Source organism: Panicum virgatum, chromosome 9N (assembly GCF_016808335.1).
Source record: "Panicum virgatum strain AP13 chromosome 9N, P.virgatum_v5, whole genome shotgun sequence".
Taxonomy (NCBI): Eukaryota; Viridiplantae; Streptophyta; class Magnoliopsida; order Poales; family Poaceae; genus Panicum; species Panicum virgatum.
This window is the reverse complement of record NC_053153.1, coordinates 3,858,683-3,875,227: the sequence shown is the minus strand read 5'-3', so window position 1 is coordinate 3,875,227 and position 16,545 is coordinate 3,858,683. Positions and strand designations below refer to the sequence as shown.

Sequence of the window (16,545 nt, the reverse complement as noted above, 5' to 3'; positions counted from 1 at the left end):
TATAGATGAGAGAATACACAATACATTCAAATAATTCAGATGAATATATATATATAACATATTACATCATAAAACGTATATAAACATTAATTTCCATGACTCTTTGTAGCAAATTTTTAGCCACCAATAACACATTAAATCATAAAAGGCATATAATATAATAGAAAACATAGCAAACTTATTTTTCTCATATTCTACACAAAGAAAAAAGATGAAAAAGGTGGGTTTTGCCATTTTATAAATTTATAAAATTTACTAGACATTTCTCAATTTTCGAACAGTAAGTAAGAAATACATTTAAAAAAGCAGAAAATAAACCCGTGTGAAGAGTAAAGGTTACAGTTTTGAAATGTAAATCTAAAAAGGACTCTAACAAAGTTTGTTTCACATTTTGTTGGATCAATACATAATTTAATATGAATTTAAACACCCTAACACAAATAAATCTATAGATAAAAATACAGGACAATAGCATGGATATTCATATTTTTTAAATGTAATTTTGGAAGAAAAATATACTATTGTGAATGTACGTGAATATGGTGTTTCTAAAATATGGTAGAATACCGCAAAAATATGGTATTTCTCAAAAACGATTGGAAGACATTCAAATAATTTCTGTTTTCATTTCCATTTTTATTTATTTTGTTTGGAATATTATTATCTCCGATGGATATATGCGATGATATGGCGATTAGTCGCACGTGCCATGAATATACGACTTCCCCTTTATATTACACCACAAATATAAGCAACCCTTGTCATCCCCAAAGCGTGCCCCAAGAGACAATTGGAGATAATAAAGGGGAAGTTTGTGTCCGCGGGTTTTACAGTTTTGCTCTCTCTTTTTTTTTACACCTCGACCATGCATGGAATTATTATTTACTTTTTTGAAGCTTTGACCTTGGAATTAATTGAAGTACTGCGAGGGTTGGTTCGGTGCGTCATGCGTGTATGCACCACTGCGTGCACAAGCAAGCTGCCCAACTGGAGTGGCATGCATGCACCACACGTACACATCAGCTAGCCGTAGTAGTAGCAATAGTAGTACTAATAATAATAATAGTAGTGATAGTCTAATTACTCCTCTTAACTATAGCAAAAGTCTAGATAACTCCTTAACTATCGTTTGGTTTATTTTACCCCGAAATATGCTCCTTAGTTCAAATTACCCCATAATACAATTTATCTATTTAATTTTTTTCATAGGTGGAGTTTTAAGTTAAAATTTTACAAGATGATAGTATACATCATAACGTATATTAAAAAATATATCATAATTTTTCATTATTATTTGATACGTTAGTATATTAAGCAATAAATTAATCTTTGGAGTTCAAAATTATACAAAAACCAACGAGGAAACAATTACAATAATTTTTTAATATGCATTGTGATGTCCACTACTATCTTGTAAAATTTGAAATTAAAATTCAACTTGTTAATGGATAAATAAAAGAGATAAATTATATTATTGGGTAAAATAAACTAAATGATATCATTTAGAGGATAAATTGAATTAAGTTATAATTTAGAGGGTTATCGAGACTATACATTTGAACTTTTTGCATAATCACTGTCTTGTCCTACCTTTATTTACCCTCCCACACACACGGCCACAGCCACTCTATCCCTCTCTCTCTCGTCTCATCTCGTCTCTCGCTCCCCTGCTGGTGGCGGCGGGGCGACTTGCTTCTGCGGCTTCATTCTCTCTCCATTGGGGCGGCACCATCATGGCCGATCCGGTGCCAGTTGCGGCCCCTATCAACCCACTCTTCGCCGGGGTTATTACACCCCCCGCGCCCGATCCGGCGCAGCGCGTAATCTCCAAGTCTGAGATGTCCTCCTCGTCTTCACCTTCAGGAACTTACCTTCTCGGCTTCTTTCGTGATGGTCGCTGGCTTCTGTACGATGACGCATACCTGATCGGTGGGCACGACGCGTAATCCCCAAGTCTGAGATGTCCTCCTCGTCTTCACCTTCAGGAACTTACCTTCTTGGCTTCTTTCATGATGGTCACTGGCTTCTGTACGATGACGCATACCTGATCGGTAGCGTCACCGATGTCCTAGCCAACGCCGCCTTTTGGGACTGGCTGGGCTTCAAGGGTGGGTACTTGACCATGAACAACTTGGCGGTAGGCATGCACCCAATGTTCAACGCTTTTCATAACCTCTCCAACCCCAACGCCAGCAGCATGGATGTTAGGCTAGCCCTCTATCAGTTTATCGTCACCATCCCTGAGGCCGTTAGATTCCCGAAGTGGTTGCGCTATTACGTGTCTCTACTCTGGCATTTAAGGGCAGAGCCAATCGAGGACCATCCTATTTTTGGCCGAAGCCCATACTTCAATGATTGGTCGTCGATGTGAAAGCGCGTGCGCAAAGGTTCTGCAGCTTTCATCCCTGGAGATGGTTTCAACACTTATAAGGCCCTAGTATAGACGGTATTTCTGCTGATATGCAGACCACCCCAGGATGAGCTTTAGATGTTTGCTGGCAAGGCAAATGTTGGAAACCGAGGTGGACCTAATATCGACTATGCTGAGGACCTACACTTAAGACACACCAACTCACTCTAGAATGCTAGCTTTTCGATTTCTAGCTAATTAATGTATAAGGTCCTTTCGATCGCAGAGCCGCTTTCTTATTTTCGGGTGGTAGAGCCTACCAACAGATGAAACTGACTTCCGAAAGACAGAGCCTTCCTATGATGAAGCCCAGATCCTTTGTGATCCAGGGTGGCAGAACCAGCCTATGATATATCACAACTTATACACTAAGTACATAGAAATCGGGAGACTAACACTTAAAAACAACTTTTTTATTACAACACAATAGTATTACATAAGAGTACACAATACACCCTCTCTTCGTGGCTATCCTAGCACTCACCCTTCTTATCTACCATACTCTTGGATAGATAGCATGGTAAGGAAGAGGTCCTCTATTTATAGACCAATGCGGATCATAGGGTGGTTACATGCGTCCCCCTTCTAAAGAATTTCTAAATATTACATGATTTTCTAATTTATTTATTACTAATTCTAGAGTACTCCATTAAAATATCTCCTTATTGTCTTGTAGATAATACTCTAGAAGGTTGCATTGCATTCTTCCAACACTCCCCCTCAAGGAAAACTTCTATCCAGATTTGTTTTGTAGACCATGTCGAGTGCTTCTCGAAACTTCTCAAATTTTGCCTTGTTTAGACCTTTTGTGAAGATGTCAGCGAATTGCCCATCTGTCTTTGTAGGCACCATCTCGATCTCACCTTCAAGAACCTTTTCCCTTATGTAGTGGTAGTGGACTTCTATGTGTTTGATCCTTGCATGAAAAATTGGATTTCCTGCTAGGCATATATAGGATAAGTTGTCACAGAAAATTCTTGCTTGATAATCCGTCGGCAGATGAAGATCCTCCGTCAATTGCTTAAGCCAGGTGCTTTCTTGAGCTACCATTGTTGCTGATCGATACTCAGCTTCAGTACTTGATAATACCACAATGGGTTGTCTCTTGCTGTACCATGATGAGTCCTCACCCAAGACTGAAGAAGTATCCTGTGGTTGATCGTCGTATGCCACAATCTCCAGCGTAATCGGCATCATAATATCTAATCACCTGACAATTCTTTGTCTCCTTGTATAGAATACCAAAATTGATGGTGCCTTTAACGTATCTGAGGATGCGCTTGACTGCATCAAGGTGATGCTTCTTTGGATTGCTCATGTATCGACTGACCACTCCAACTGGATAGGAAATATTTGGCCGAGTCAGGTAAGATAGATAAGTCTCCCGACCAGCTGTCGATACACAGTCACATCCTCCAAGTCCTTACCTTCATTTTTTTGTAGCCTGACATTGGGATCCATAGGAGTAGACATGTTCTTGCAGCCAATCATCTCGTACCTTTGTAGAAGATTATTGGCATATTTCTGTTGACCCAAAAATAACCCTTCTTTTGTGTGCTCCACCTCAAGTCCAAGGAAGTGCTTCAACTCTCCAAGCTCCTTCATTTGAAACTGGACTGTGAGATTTTCTCTTGTCCTTTGTATCTCCTCAGAATAATTTTCGGTGATGATTAAGTCATCAACATAGACTAATACTATTTCTAGTCTACCATCCTTGATCTTCACGAATAAGCTAGAGTCTGATGGAGCGAATTTAAAACTACTATGCACAAGAAACTCACCAATCTTCCCGTACCATGCTCGTGGTGCTTGCTTTAAGTCATAGAAACTCTTCTTTAGTTTACACACGTACTCAGGGTGGATCTTTCTCTCAAAACCTCTTGGTTGCTCCATATAAATATCCTTATCAAGCTCGCCATATAGGAATGCGTTTGTGACATTCATTTGCTCCAACTTTGAAGACTTGCAAGCAGTCAATGCGAGCAAGACTCAAACAGTTGTGAGTTTTGCCCCTAGACTAAATGTTTCCTCATAATCCAGCCCATACTGTTGAGAGAAATCCCGAGCCACAAGTCGAGCTTTATAACTTTCAACAGAGCCATCTGGACGAGTCTTTATTTTGTAGACCCATTTGCAAGATATAGGTTTTATTTCATTTGGCTTTGGCACTAAATCTCATGTTTAATTATCATTTAGTGGCTTAATTTCTTCCTCCATCGTCTTACGCCACCGAAGACCTTTTGATGCTTCTTCATATAAAGATGGCTTAATAAGTATAGGCTCATCGACAAAGGCAGCGTTGCATACCTTGGATTATGTTTGATCTTCCTTGTTGTCCTTTGTAGTTCTTGAATAGGCTCCTCAAGTTCCATTGTGGCAATTGAGGGTACTCCGGTGTCATACGATGTACACCGGTCTTCCATTGGATCTTGGCTTTCACTGATGAATCCTTTTTATCTTCACTTGGAGTTTGTGTCTCCTCCTCGTCTTCTAGAATCTTCTCCAATCCTTTAGAATTAGGTTACTCGACTTTTTTAGGTGATCACCAAGCAGAAGCTTTATCAAACACCATATTTCTTGAGGTGTGGAACTTTCCTGTGGTTGGATCGCAGCATCTCCAACATTTTTGTGTATCATCGTACTCGAGAAAGATGCACCGAATTGCCTTCTTCTCAAACTTGGTTTTTAGGTGATCAGGCACAAACACGTAACAGACACAACCAAATACTTTGAAACTGGTTTCATCTTCCATAGCAACTCATGAGGAGACTTTAAACCCAACTTTGACTGAGGTAGCCTATTAATGATATACCTAATGATGAGGACATGACACCTTCGGATACAACCATTGCTTATAAGGTGAGGTTGCTCCTATTTTTCCATAGTGATTTTTGGCACAATTCACTTGGTTCCACATGTACATGTCATTATTTGCTTGTAGGTGCAAATATTTCTCAAAGTGCAAGTCCATCAAAGTTGTTATGTGATCGTCACGGATTTGTTATTCACAATTGGGACTCTGGCCCAAGTTGGAGCACGCCCCATGAAGATGGAGAACACGTGGAGAAAGTCTTTAGACGTCCTCCACCTTGGCCACCTCGTTAGGAGGCCAGTAAGGGCGTCCAACCCAAATTGGAGGCCCAATCGAAATCGAGCTCGAGTCTGTTTCGGACTTTAGGAACAACTTGCACTAAATGGATGCCACGGTCGCATACGAGCTCGGATTTGAGCGCACTTTATATGGTTGGAAAGATAATTCCAAGACTCTTCCAATGGTACCAGTCTCAGGCCAAAATTCGTTCGGAGTCGATGGGAATCGTCCGAGGAAGTTGACGTCCAGAATCTGTCCCGGTGTTGCGTCACTATTTTTGGGCCGATGGTCCGTGTATTGTGTTGGAGCCCAATAGGTGCGTGTCTAGGGGACCCTCCACGACCCTAGGGTCTTCATTAACAGCCGCCGCCACATCGTTAGTGTTTGGATTTTGCTTAGATTCATTCTGTCAAGAACGGTTGTCGCCGTTCATCGGTTTGTGAGACCCCCAACTTGTGAGATTAATCATTCATCTGCAGAGTCACTTCAATTGAGCTGCGTTCTTTCGAGTTCTTACTTGTGTTCTTCGTTGCGCTTGCAGGGATTAGCCTTCTTGGCGAGGTCAACCGGTTTGTGACACGGTTGATAACCAGAGGAGTTGTGGTGCTAAGATTGCTGGATTCGAGTTTTAGGATCTGAAACCGGATCGGTGTGTCTCGCTCCGTCTACAACGAGAGTTATTCAAAACCTGACGAAATATCAGGAACCCACGTCCCCATCACCTAAATTTCTCCACGTGAACTCGACCCTGTTTGGTTCCTAGAATGGAATCCTAAAATGCATCTTCTAGGTTTTGTATGAAGTACTAAATGAAGTCTATTTGCAAAACCTACTCAGAAATAGGTGTAACTTTTCGCGACGAATCTAATGACAATAATTAATCCATAATTTGTTATAGTGATGCTATAGTAACCATTTTCTAATTATGCGGTTAAAGATCTTATTAGATTCTTCAAGGTTTCTAACCTAATAATTATAAAATTAGTTTGTAAACTGTTTTTTTTAACACCTTTAATGCTCGGTCAAAATTCATTCTAGATCGCAAAACCAAACGCAACCCTCGTTGCTCGCACGATAGAACGCCGCCACGCCGACCAGGGAAATCCAGAAGCCGCCGCCATGCCGCGGCCGCCAGGGAAGAGAGGACACGGAGAATGAAGGAACTGAACGGAACGCGCGTTCCGTTTGTCAGCAAAAGAGGGCGAGGGATCGATGCCACAGCCTCGCACCGAAGCAACCCACGCCACCAAACCCCAACCGGAAGCCGTTGCTTTTCCCGGGCGCGGTTCGACCTCGCCCGCGGGCGTTCCAGATGCTTCTCCAATTTCCACTGGTTCCAATTCCAACCCCCTCCCGCCGGCCACAAGCGCGAGGCCGACACGTCGCGCCGCCACGTCCTCTCGCCGCACACGGCTCGCGCGCCGTCGGCCCTCGGCTCCCGGCTATAAAGTGAGGCGCGTGCGTCGCCACCACCTGCTCCACTCCCCGCTGCCGCCTGCCGTCTGCGTCGTCGCGTCACCATTTGGCTTTTGCTTCTTCCTTCCAGCAGCTGCTCGGCTTGCTTCTTCCAGCTTTCAGGAGCTAGGTTCCCCGGAGGAGGAACAGAGGAGCGCAGCAGGGGAAGAAGATGAGTAGCGATCCCAAGTACGCCTACCCTTACCCGGCACAAGGTATTGTTATCATCCGCTGCTGCTCAATCTTCTTGATCTGTGGAGATTAGCTAGGCGTGGTTCTGACAAGGGGATGTTTCTTTCTTGGTTAATTTGTGTATGGCAAAAGGCTACTACCAGGGGCCGTACCAGGGCCCGCCGGTGATGGCGCCGCCGCAGTACGCCGCGCCGCCGCCGAGGAGAGAGCCGAGCTTCCTCGAAGGCTGGTATGGACGCCCAATCAACTCCCTGTTCTTGTTCATGTGCTGTAGCATGTTTTAGCTACCCGGTGTAGGCACAAGTCTGCAAGCGAGCTCACTTTTGTGCCCGTGTTTGTTGTGTTTGCAGCCTGGCCGCGCTTTGCTGCTGCTGCCTGATCGACGAGTGCTGCTGCGACCCCTCCATCATCTTCGTCAGCTAGAAACAGGATTCCAGAGCTCTTGCTCGTGCTTCCAGCGTTGTACAGGAACGGCTTCAGCTCCGGATTGAGGAAGAAAGAGCTTGTTGTAACCACGATGTACGCCATCTATGTAGTGATTTTTATTCCTGCCAGCTGCAGCTGGTGTTTCCCCTGCATGTACCCTCGATCCAGTTGATACCAAAGTGTGTGTAATCTCCTCACATCTCTGCCTGCGCGTGTGATCTGTCTTGTTACCGAACGAGAGTGCTTTATTTGCCTATATAATTTGCCGTCGAGTCCTTGGTTCCATGAAGTGCTGGTAGAAATCTGATTCTTGGCCATCGTAAATTTGTAATTGGGTGGATGGAGCTTTGGCTGTGTTTGGTTCCGCAAAAAGTTCCCAAATTTTTTTAACTGCTGGGTGACGAGAATCCCTGCTCCCGGTCCCGGCAGCCGAATTATGTGCTTATAAGTCTGGAAAGCGGCGTCACCCAATCATTCTATTGCTCGATCCGCCGGTAACTGACGCCGCGCCCAGCGGTCGCGGTGCTCCGTTCGGTAGGCGGAGGCTGCAGCTCACTCGGACAAGTAGGCAGTACAGAGTTACAAATATGTATGATGACGATGTGAAACCAGCCAGTAGTGTTTTTCTCTCATGTCAAATCAGCATCAACCACCAGCTACCAGACATATATCAGTACTGTTCTCTCGTAACAAATCAGCACTATCCACAGCCAATCGAACGGAGTGTATCTTTTGGCATTGAGCTATATAACAACAATAAAGGAACTAGCCAGATACCTTACATCTACAGTACACGGCTTGTCTTTTTTTGCTGTATGCAATCAAGCTCGCGAATCATATGAGGTTCATGCGAGGGAAAATGGGAAACAGCAATAAGCGCTATCCTTTGTACACGGCAGCTAGACACAACAGTCAAGAGCGTCAACTACTTTGGAGAAGTGAGTTTGTTAGGGTCGTTGTCCTGCTTCAGCGAAGAGTCTCCGCTCACCAGTTCATGGAAGGCTTCTACTTTCACAGGTGGCATCCGCATGCCGAATGCACTCCTGCAAGGTAAATCATGGGTTAGATCGAACAACAATTAATAAAGAAGGGGTCAAACCAACGGCTTGAGCAGTTGATGCTTACATGGATGGCACTTGCTTGAACTGCTGTGCTAGCTGTGCATTCTGGTTGGCTGACATGGTCATTTGGTGCTGCTGCTGCTGCTGCTGCTGCTGCTGGCTAAGTTGCTGCTGTTGTTGCAGGTGCTGCTGCTGGTTAAGCTGCTGCTGCTGCTGCTGGCTAAGTTGCAGGTGCTGTTGCTGCTGCTGATTAAGGTGCTGCTGTTGTTGTAGTTGCTGCTGCTGTTGCAATTGCTGCTGCTGCTGATTAAGGTGCTGCTGCTGTTGTTGTAGTTGCTGCTGCTGCTGATTAAGCTGTTGCTGCTGCTGCTGCTGTTGTAGTTGCTGCTGCTGCTGCTGGAGGTGCTGCTGCTGAAGTTGCTGTTGCTGATGATGCAACAGCTGCTGCTGCCTTAGGTTTAATTGCTGTTGTCTACTGAAAGATCCATATGGGCCATCGATTTGAGAATCCATAGTGTTCTCGACCTTCACATTCACCATAGGCTGGTTCTTGTCTGCCATCGCAAGAGGACCACGGGGGCTGCTCAATTGGCTGCGCCTCAGCCAATGCTGCTGCTGCAGAAGCTGCTGCTGCTGTGGTGTCAAATTCTGAAGCTGTTGCTGTTGCTGTGGTGTCAAATTCTGAAGCTGTTGCAGAGGAAACTGCCTTGTAAGCTGCGATTGTGGATATGTAACAATGTTAAATCGAACAGGGCATTATCATGCTCTCAAAGATATTTGAGCAACTGATTACAGTCTTGAACACGGATGCCTATATTACTATGTATATGCAGAAAAATAGTTATATCATGCCTGACAACACAAATTTCAGGAGTCATTTGTTTCAAACAGCTTAGGTAATTGAAAGAAACAACGGATTCCAAGGAACAAATATACTTGAAAAGTTTCTCATCATAGTGCTGACTTATCAATTGCTGACTCAAGATCAAGCTGGTTTCATAGAACTCATATGATTTAACAGGCAAATATTACGACATAATCATATTTGCTACCTCAAATGTATCAGATATCAAAAGAGGCTTTAGCTGAGAAAGGGTCCACAATTGTCAGTCTCAGTAGCTACCAATGTCATTATGCACCATTCTAGCAAGTTAATGGATCTATTTCAGAATTCAGAGTACTTTTTGAAGAGCAAGTCTTGACATCTGAGCAGGAAATGACCAAGTCAGGCATATTTAAGTTAAGCCACTACCTGATTAGTTCCTTAACAAAAACTAACAATAATGCCAAACAAGCATATTAGTTTTCACTGGTAAGTGATAACCACCATAGGGTCCAAACCAAACTGAGAATGAAACAGAATTCCTCCGAAATCCAGTTTGAAGAATGTGGTATCTTGTCCCTGCTACCGATATTGACGAATGACGGTCAAGCAATATATACTTTCACCAACTGACTCAAAGTTGCAGGCAGCCTAGATCACCAAAAGGGTCTGTTTAGTTGGGTAAATCCACTCGCCTTGTTATGAATAGATGCAGCATGAGCATTTTCTTTTTCTAATCTAATAAAACTATTCTTCTCAAGAAGAAATCTACATATGCAATAGAACATAAATTTACTGACCACAAACCAAACTACAAGTATGGCCAATTAGCAGTAATTATGTACCTGCTGTGCATGAAGAAGGGAGTTTGGATGTTGTGACTGAAGAACTTGTGCATCTTGATGAACGGGGTAGTTGGCCACTCTATTTCCCATCTTTGTGATCTCCATCAAGGGCCCAATGTTACTACATGTCACATAAAAACCGCAATCAAGACTCCAGCAGCTATTTTCTAATTAGTGTGTTATGACAAGTATAGATATGTTATGACTGGTATGGATTGAACCTATATCAAGATGTCCAGATATGTTATGACTGGTTATTTTGGCCATGAATTAAGGAAGATTTCTGGGCAAGGTAACATGTTATTGAACCCCAACCATGATCCAGCAGATTGGCAGTGAAGAGTAAGAATCTAATACTAGAAAAGACGTAGCCAACCATACAAATCTTGAACTTTACAGTACAGGTCCAGATACCAGTCAGTTGTTTGGAATGAGACCGCATGAATCGAATTGGTGGATGGAACTATGCAAGGATGAAATTCAAGACTACATGGATAAAGTTTGGTGTAGCAGTGCATCTGATTTCTTCAATTCAACTTCAACTTTTAGTTATAAATACATGCCTACAATGTGTTACATTTTAAAAAGGGGGAAAGTACTTTCTACTGATGAATGGAAGGGGCAGACATTACAATGGACTGATAAATCTACCAAAATGGTTGTAACAGCAGTCATATGAATCAAGGTATAAACTCTCTGACAACAACCAATATACACTCTCTAGAGTCCCAACCAGAAACATCAAATAAGGCAAAAGGAATACAAACTAGACAGGTACAAACTTATACATAGCAGGATTGACATACCTGTAGCCAACAGTCTGTAGGAACATCTTAAGGAGTTCAACCGATGAAAATTGCTTCCTGTAGCTATCAGTTAGAAGCTTCAAGTTGCATCCCAATTTACATATGTGCTTAATAATTATCTCGGAAAGAACATCAATAGAGACCGCAGTTCCACTATGAAAACCTGAATTTGCTAAGTAACGAGCAACCAACTTCCTTGTCATGAGCAAGGCTTGCTCTTGACTTAAAGATTTCCCTTCTACTCTAGATCCATCTTTTCCTCTATATTTGTTTCCTGTCTTGTAATATTCAGGTACCATACCAAACCTTTCAAGCATTGCAGTGTTACGGCTAACTGGTGCTGGCAAGTTATCAAGAACCCCGTGAACCTCTATTTTGGTCATAGATATTCCACTTGTTCTCGGAATTGCACTTTCTGGAACACAGTCAGATGGAAATCTAATTTCTGGAATTAAAGTTTCGTCAGCTGAATTGCTGTGCTCCCCAGCATTCTTTGAGTGCAGGGAAGGGCCATTTTCAACCATGGGAGCAGATATGCTGGGATCATCCATAAACAATGCTCTCTTCCTTTTATGTACACTGCAAACCTTAACATAGTCAGACATTCCCTCTGGTGTTCTCTTTGGTATTTCTTTGTCACCTGAGCGAAGCGTACTGTGCCATGTCCTGAATTTGTTAGCATATTGTTTGTACCACGAGTCAGGTAATTCATCATATCGGTTATGCCTTTGAGACAACATTGAACCGTCTCTGCTTGGACTAAATGCAGTTCTAGAAGGCACCTGCAGGGCATGGTAAGTCTTAAAGAATCAGAATATAGCAGATGAATTGATGCCATCATTGGTTAGCATACCAGGGCTCTGTTTGGATACAAGGGATAATCCTTAGCCCTCACCTTTTAGCTCCAAATTATCCCTCATGCATCCAAACATGTGGGATAATTTTGAGCTAAAGTGGATTATCCCTCCCAAAATCCTTAGCCCCTCCAAGAGGTGATAATGGGGCTAATTTTGCATGGTCCCCACAAAAAGGTGAGTATGCACACACACGCCTAGACATGAGAATGGAGAGTGAGGATAAGCATTAGCCCATGGATCCAAACAACCCACCTTGGGCTAATCCTTAGCCTACCAATTCAAGGGTAAATATTATCCCTAAAAATTAGCCATGGGCTAATGTTCCAAACAGGGCCCAGGATTGCAAGAATCAGAATATAGCAGATGAATTGATGCCGTCTTTGGTTAGCATACCAGGATTGCAACTATACCATATAACGACAGTTTATAAGATGCATAGTAAACAGCTAAGGGCCATATTCAAGTACTCAACAGTCAGGGATTTGATTCACTAATGTAAGGTGCATGGCATGAATTACAATTGTTCATCTAAAAAATGAAATGACAATTGACACAGTGACAGCATACATTGATGAACTCAGAAGGCTGCAGACCATAGCAAGAGAAGTGCCAACATTTCATTGTGCAATAAATAACCTAACTTGCAGCCTAACAGGTGTTTTTTCTTTTTTGTAATTTTCCCGTCATAAATAATTAGATTAACCAGCCCAGCAGCAATATATCCAGGAGTTTTTTAGTTAATGGGCGGATTTGGAATCTATATAAGAACTAATAACAATAGCATCTCATGGAGAAAAGCTGATTCATGTAACCATGAATGTGAAATGTTTTAACTACGAAAATAATGCAACACATCTGAAATCAAATAAGACTAAAAAGTACAACATGAAATACATGCCATATGGAGCGTGGCTTGAACTGTTGCATAGAAGAAGCACATTATTCCAGAAATAAGGGACAAAAAGGCCGAAAAAGGGAAAAAGAATGTTTTTTCATATACATCAGCCAGTAATAACAAAAACAAGCATGAAATGGGAAAGGTCTAACATACTTGCTGTTGAGCGTTATCTTCATGCTCATCTTCCAAAGAGAAATAAATATCATCTCCATGAAGCTGAAGATCTGGAAATGACAAACCAGAAAATATCAATCAGACAATCAGTCGTAAAAGACATCCTTTACTGCTTTCTTCTTTAAAAAGAAACACTTATTTACTTCTCAAAATGACTTCATAGATGTTTTTTTATTATTGAGCATACAAGTTTCCAGCTTCCTAAAGCTGCGTATTAAAACGTAAATCTAGACAGAAGATCTGGAAATAACTAAATTGCCCTGGTAGGAAAATTTAGCATTGTATAGAGATGACATTTTAAATAATACAAACAACATTATTAGTTGCAGAAAGAACCTTGTACAGGAAGCTATGTGTATCACTATATCTAATTATCATGCAAATCACATGCTACTTAGTAATGCTGCACAGTTTTTAAATTATGTGAATGGATTTTTAAGAGTCTTGCCACTTCCTGTCCATTTGAACCTAATGGGTGCAAAAAAAAAGAATTGCAATATAAGACAAAATATAATGCCTTACTGTCTATGGAAGCTGACATTTCCTAGATGCCAGTGGAACATTGCCTAGTGTGCATAAAACAGCATGCACATTCAAACTGTATTTAACCCAACAAGAACTTGCAAGAATAATAACATGAAAGGAATTTAAGGCAGCAGCTCCTGAGCAGCATGAGGTGTGATTTCAGGAAGGATGAATAACTGTCTGAACTGAAGAGAATAGTCTGTTCCATGAGGCAATAAGGTATGGAAAAAAACATTACATGGTTCAAGCTACCTAATAGTGGAAATGATTGCATAAAGTGAAGCCTAGTTGAACATCACAAAACCTTTTGATTGTGGGAAGAAGTGGAGAGGAACAGAGCCCACAGACCATTTTGGAGGGCAAGAGGGCACTAAAAGGACAGTGTATGGAGATAATTGTTTGGCATAGTTTCTTATCAGGCATTGAATTATGAATTACCACAGCTTTATATCAAATTACAATTCTAGAAGTTACCATGTTTTGCCAACAACTAGTACATCCTAAACTAGGGATAGTTTTAAAGCTAAACTTTAAAGTAGATTCTGATATTCGGTATCTACTAATTTCCACATCCTAGAAGTTACCACAACCTTATATCAAATTACAATTCTCAAAGTTACCATGTTTTGCCAACAACTGGTACAAAACTAGGCAAAGTTTTAAAGCTAAATTTTAAAGTAAATCCCGAAATTCAGTGTCTACTAATTTCTAAACAAATTCGCATTGCCATTTCAAGCTACAATGTCCACAACACTTAACATTTTCACCCTCAGATTCGAACTGGAGAAGCTTAATTATTTCACGCCACTAAACAAGTAGCCAGCCATCCCTGGAGGCTGGATGACACCACTGAAACGCAGAACCAAAAGCATAGACCCAGCACCAAACTTTTTCACGAAATTCAAGCACAAAAAATCCTAGAGCCCTGGAGATTCGAGCAGCAGATCCCTAAATCCCAGCAACCCAATGGCGCGAGCAGCGTGCAGAGCGTGTGAAGTGCACTCACAGCTGGCGTTGATGGAGTGAAGGCCTGCAGAGCCCGCGCCGCGGGGGGCAAGCTGGAGCGCAGCGGAGGCCTTGTCGAAGAGGAGCGCGCGGACGCGGAGCTGGAGGAGGAGGAGCGGGCGCGGGGGCGGCGACGGGGAGGCGGCGGGGGAGAGGAAGGCGTCCCAGGTGGCCGGGGACGTGAGGTGCTGCGCGAGCGCGGCGTGCGCGGCGTCGTCGCCCAGCCACGCGCGCCACGCGCCGCACGCCTCCAGCCGCCGCGCGAGCTCGTAGCCGCGCCCGTCCTCGCCCAGCAGCTGCGCCGCGGCCGCCGCCATCCGCGCGGCGGTTTGGTCGCCTGCTCGGGCCGGTTCCGCACGCCGGGATCTCAGTCGTCAGCGTCACTCCCCTGCGGTGGGTTCGGGGGGGGCGGACTTTGCTTCTCGGAGCTTGGACGCCGGGCAGCCGGAGAAGGCAGACGCAGGTCGTGTGGTCACCTGCTTCCGACTGGATCGTCGTGTGAGGTTTGCAGCCCCCCCTAACTAGGCCCAATCATCTATGGTCTTATCTTTTTTTTTTCCTTAGCGATACCCTTTATCGGAACACTGAGTTGTACCTTAAAAAATTCTGAACACTGAGTTCGCCTGAAAATAATATGAAAAATTAAGCTCCAGTTATTCAAACCTAATAAAATAATACAAAAAGTTATTATCAACAAACAAACAGTTAATTTTCAAAAATCCAGACAGCTTTACCACTTAGTATTATGTATAAAAGGTAAGAAAGTATCCACATGAGTTGTCAGGTACACAAGTTCCTTTACAACCTCGGTATAAGAATAAGATGATACCCGATACCAACATAAAACTACTACTAGACGTTGAGAGTTGAGACATATGACAGAAGTTGTATTAGAGTCCCTGCATAATAACTTATCACTATCACAAGTTGTTATATTGTGTATACATAACGCGGTCCCATAAGTTGTCACTAAAATATGTTACATAGGTAGACTGCAGAGAGAAGGAACAAGACACCGGATCACGTGCACGTGAACACAGCCTAGGGATGGGGGTCGCACGCTCCCTGATTGCGCGTTTAACGTGCTCCTTTTTTTTTTCTTAGTGAATACCTACCTCTGCTCTCTCTCTTTTTTTTCTTTTGAACACTGAACTCTCCCCGAAAATAATACGAAAATGAAGTTCCAGTATGTTCAAACTAATAATACAAAAGTTGTTATGAACGAATAAACAGTTAGTTTTCAAAAAATCCAGGCGGGTGAAGAAGCTATGCCTATCTGATTTTTTTTTGTCGCACGCAGAGTTTTTTTACGGTGTGGAGCCTAGAGAGGTAAAGTAACAAGTTTGTGATGCAAAGGGCTTGTTTAGATCAGTTTGCATTTTGCATTTTTATATTTTTGAAAAAAAATCTTCAACATTTAAAGTATTAAATGTAGACTAATCACAAATCTCTTCTGTAAATTATAAGACGAATCTAATGAGCCTAATTAATTCATCATTAGAACATGTTTACTGTAGTATTACTATAGCAATTTAGTACCTAATCACGTCCTAATTAGACTCATTAGATTCGTCTCGCGATTTACAATCCATTTGTGTAATGCGATTTATTTTTCGACTACATTTAGTACACCATGCAAGCAATTTATAAAATTTTTGTATTTTACGTTTTGGGTTCTAAACAGGACAAAGTAAGTATTGACTTGTAAATTCGAAAAGTATCTCGTTCACGTCCATTGTACTGTAGGATTACCAGACGAGCAAGCCTTCCGGGACGATGTGACCGTGCCTGCCTTTCTTTGGTTGCAAGCCAGCGCGACGCCCACTCGTCCAAGCGAAACACCCGAGTCCCGACGAAAGGAGCCAAGGAAACCGACCAAAAATGTCGCCGTGGTTGGAATCGTCGCCAAGGAAACGTGGCCACGGCGGGGGCGCAGCACAGCTCAGCTCCCAACCCCACCAACTCCCCCACAAGAAA

General features: G+C 42.7%; 1 protein-coding gene across 3 annotated transcripts; it reads right to left on the bottom strand.

Moving 5' to 3' along the window:
• Positions 1 to 8,190: 8,190 nt before the first annotated feature.
• On the bottom strand, positions 8,191 to 15,112 carry LOC120687517 (transcription factor SPT20-like). 3 transcript variants are annotated; one of them, XM_039969531.1, is made up of 6 exons: positions 14,570 to 15,112; positions 13,018 to 13,088; positions 11,110 to 11,891; positions 10,304 to 10,424; positions 8,700 to 9,349; positions 8,194 to 8,617 (listed from the first exon to the last, which is right to left on the bottom strand). In XM_039969531.1, the coding sequence occupies exons 1-6, from the start codon at positions 14,883 to 14,885 to the stop codon at positions 8,500 to 8,502; spliced, it is 2,058 nt and encodes a 685-aa protein (XP_039825465.1). In that variant the 5' UTR covers positions 14,886 to 15,112; the 3' UTR covers positions 8,194 to 8,499. The 3 variants fall into 3 exon arrangements, 2 of the variants coding, with proteins under 2 accessions (XP_039825465.1, XP_039825463.1); XM_039969529.1 differs by having other exon boundaries at positions 11,110 to 11,909; positions 14,570 to 15,093; XR_005680769.1 differs by having other exon boundaries at positions 8,191 to 8,617; positions 8,700 to 10,109; positions 11,110 to 13,088; positions 14,570 to 15,103.
• Between the last annotated feature and the right edge of the window lie 1,433 nt (positions 15,113 to 16,545).

Excerpts from the sequence above, each read along its gene's own strand:
- LOC120687517 (XM_039969529.1), bottom strand. The coding sequence starts at position 14,885 with ATGGCGGCGGCCGCGGCGCAGCTGCTGGGCGAGGACGGGCGCGGCTAC. Across the intron at positions 11,910-13,017 it reads AAGATAACGCTCAACAGCAA|ACTTACCATGCCCTGCAGGT; the intron begins GTATGTTAGACC and ends TGATTCTTTAAG. Across the intron at positions 10,425-11,109 it reads CTACAGACTGTTGGCTACAG|TAACATTGGGCCCTTGATGG; the intron begins GTATGTCAATCC and ends TGTGACATGTAG.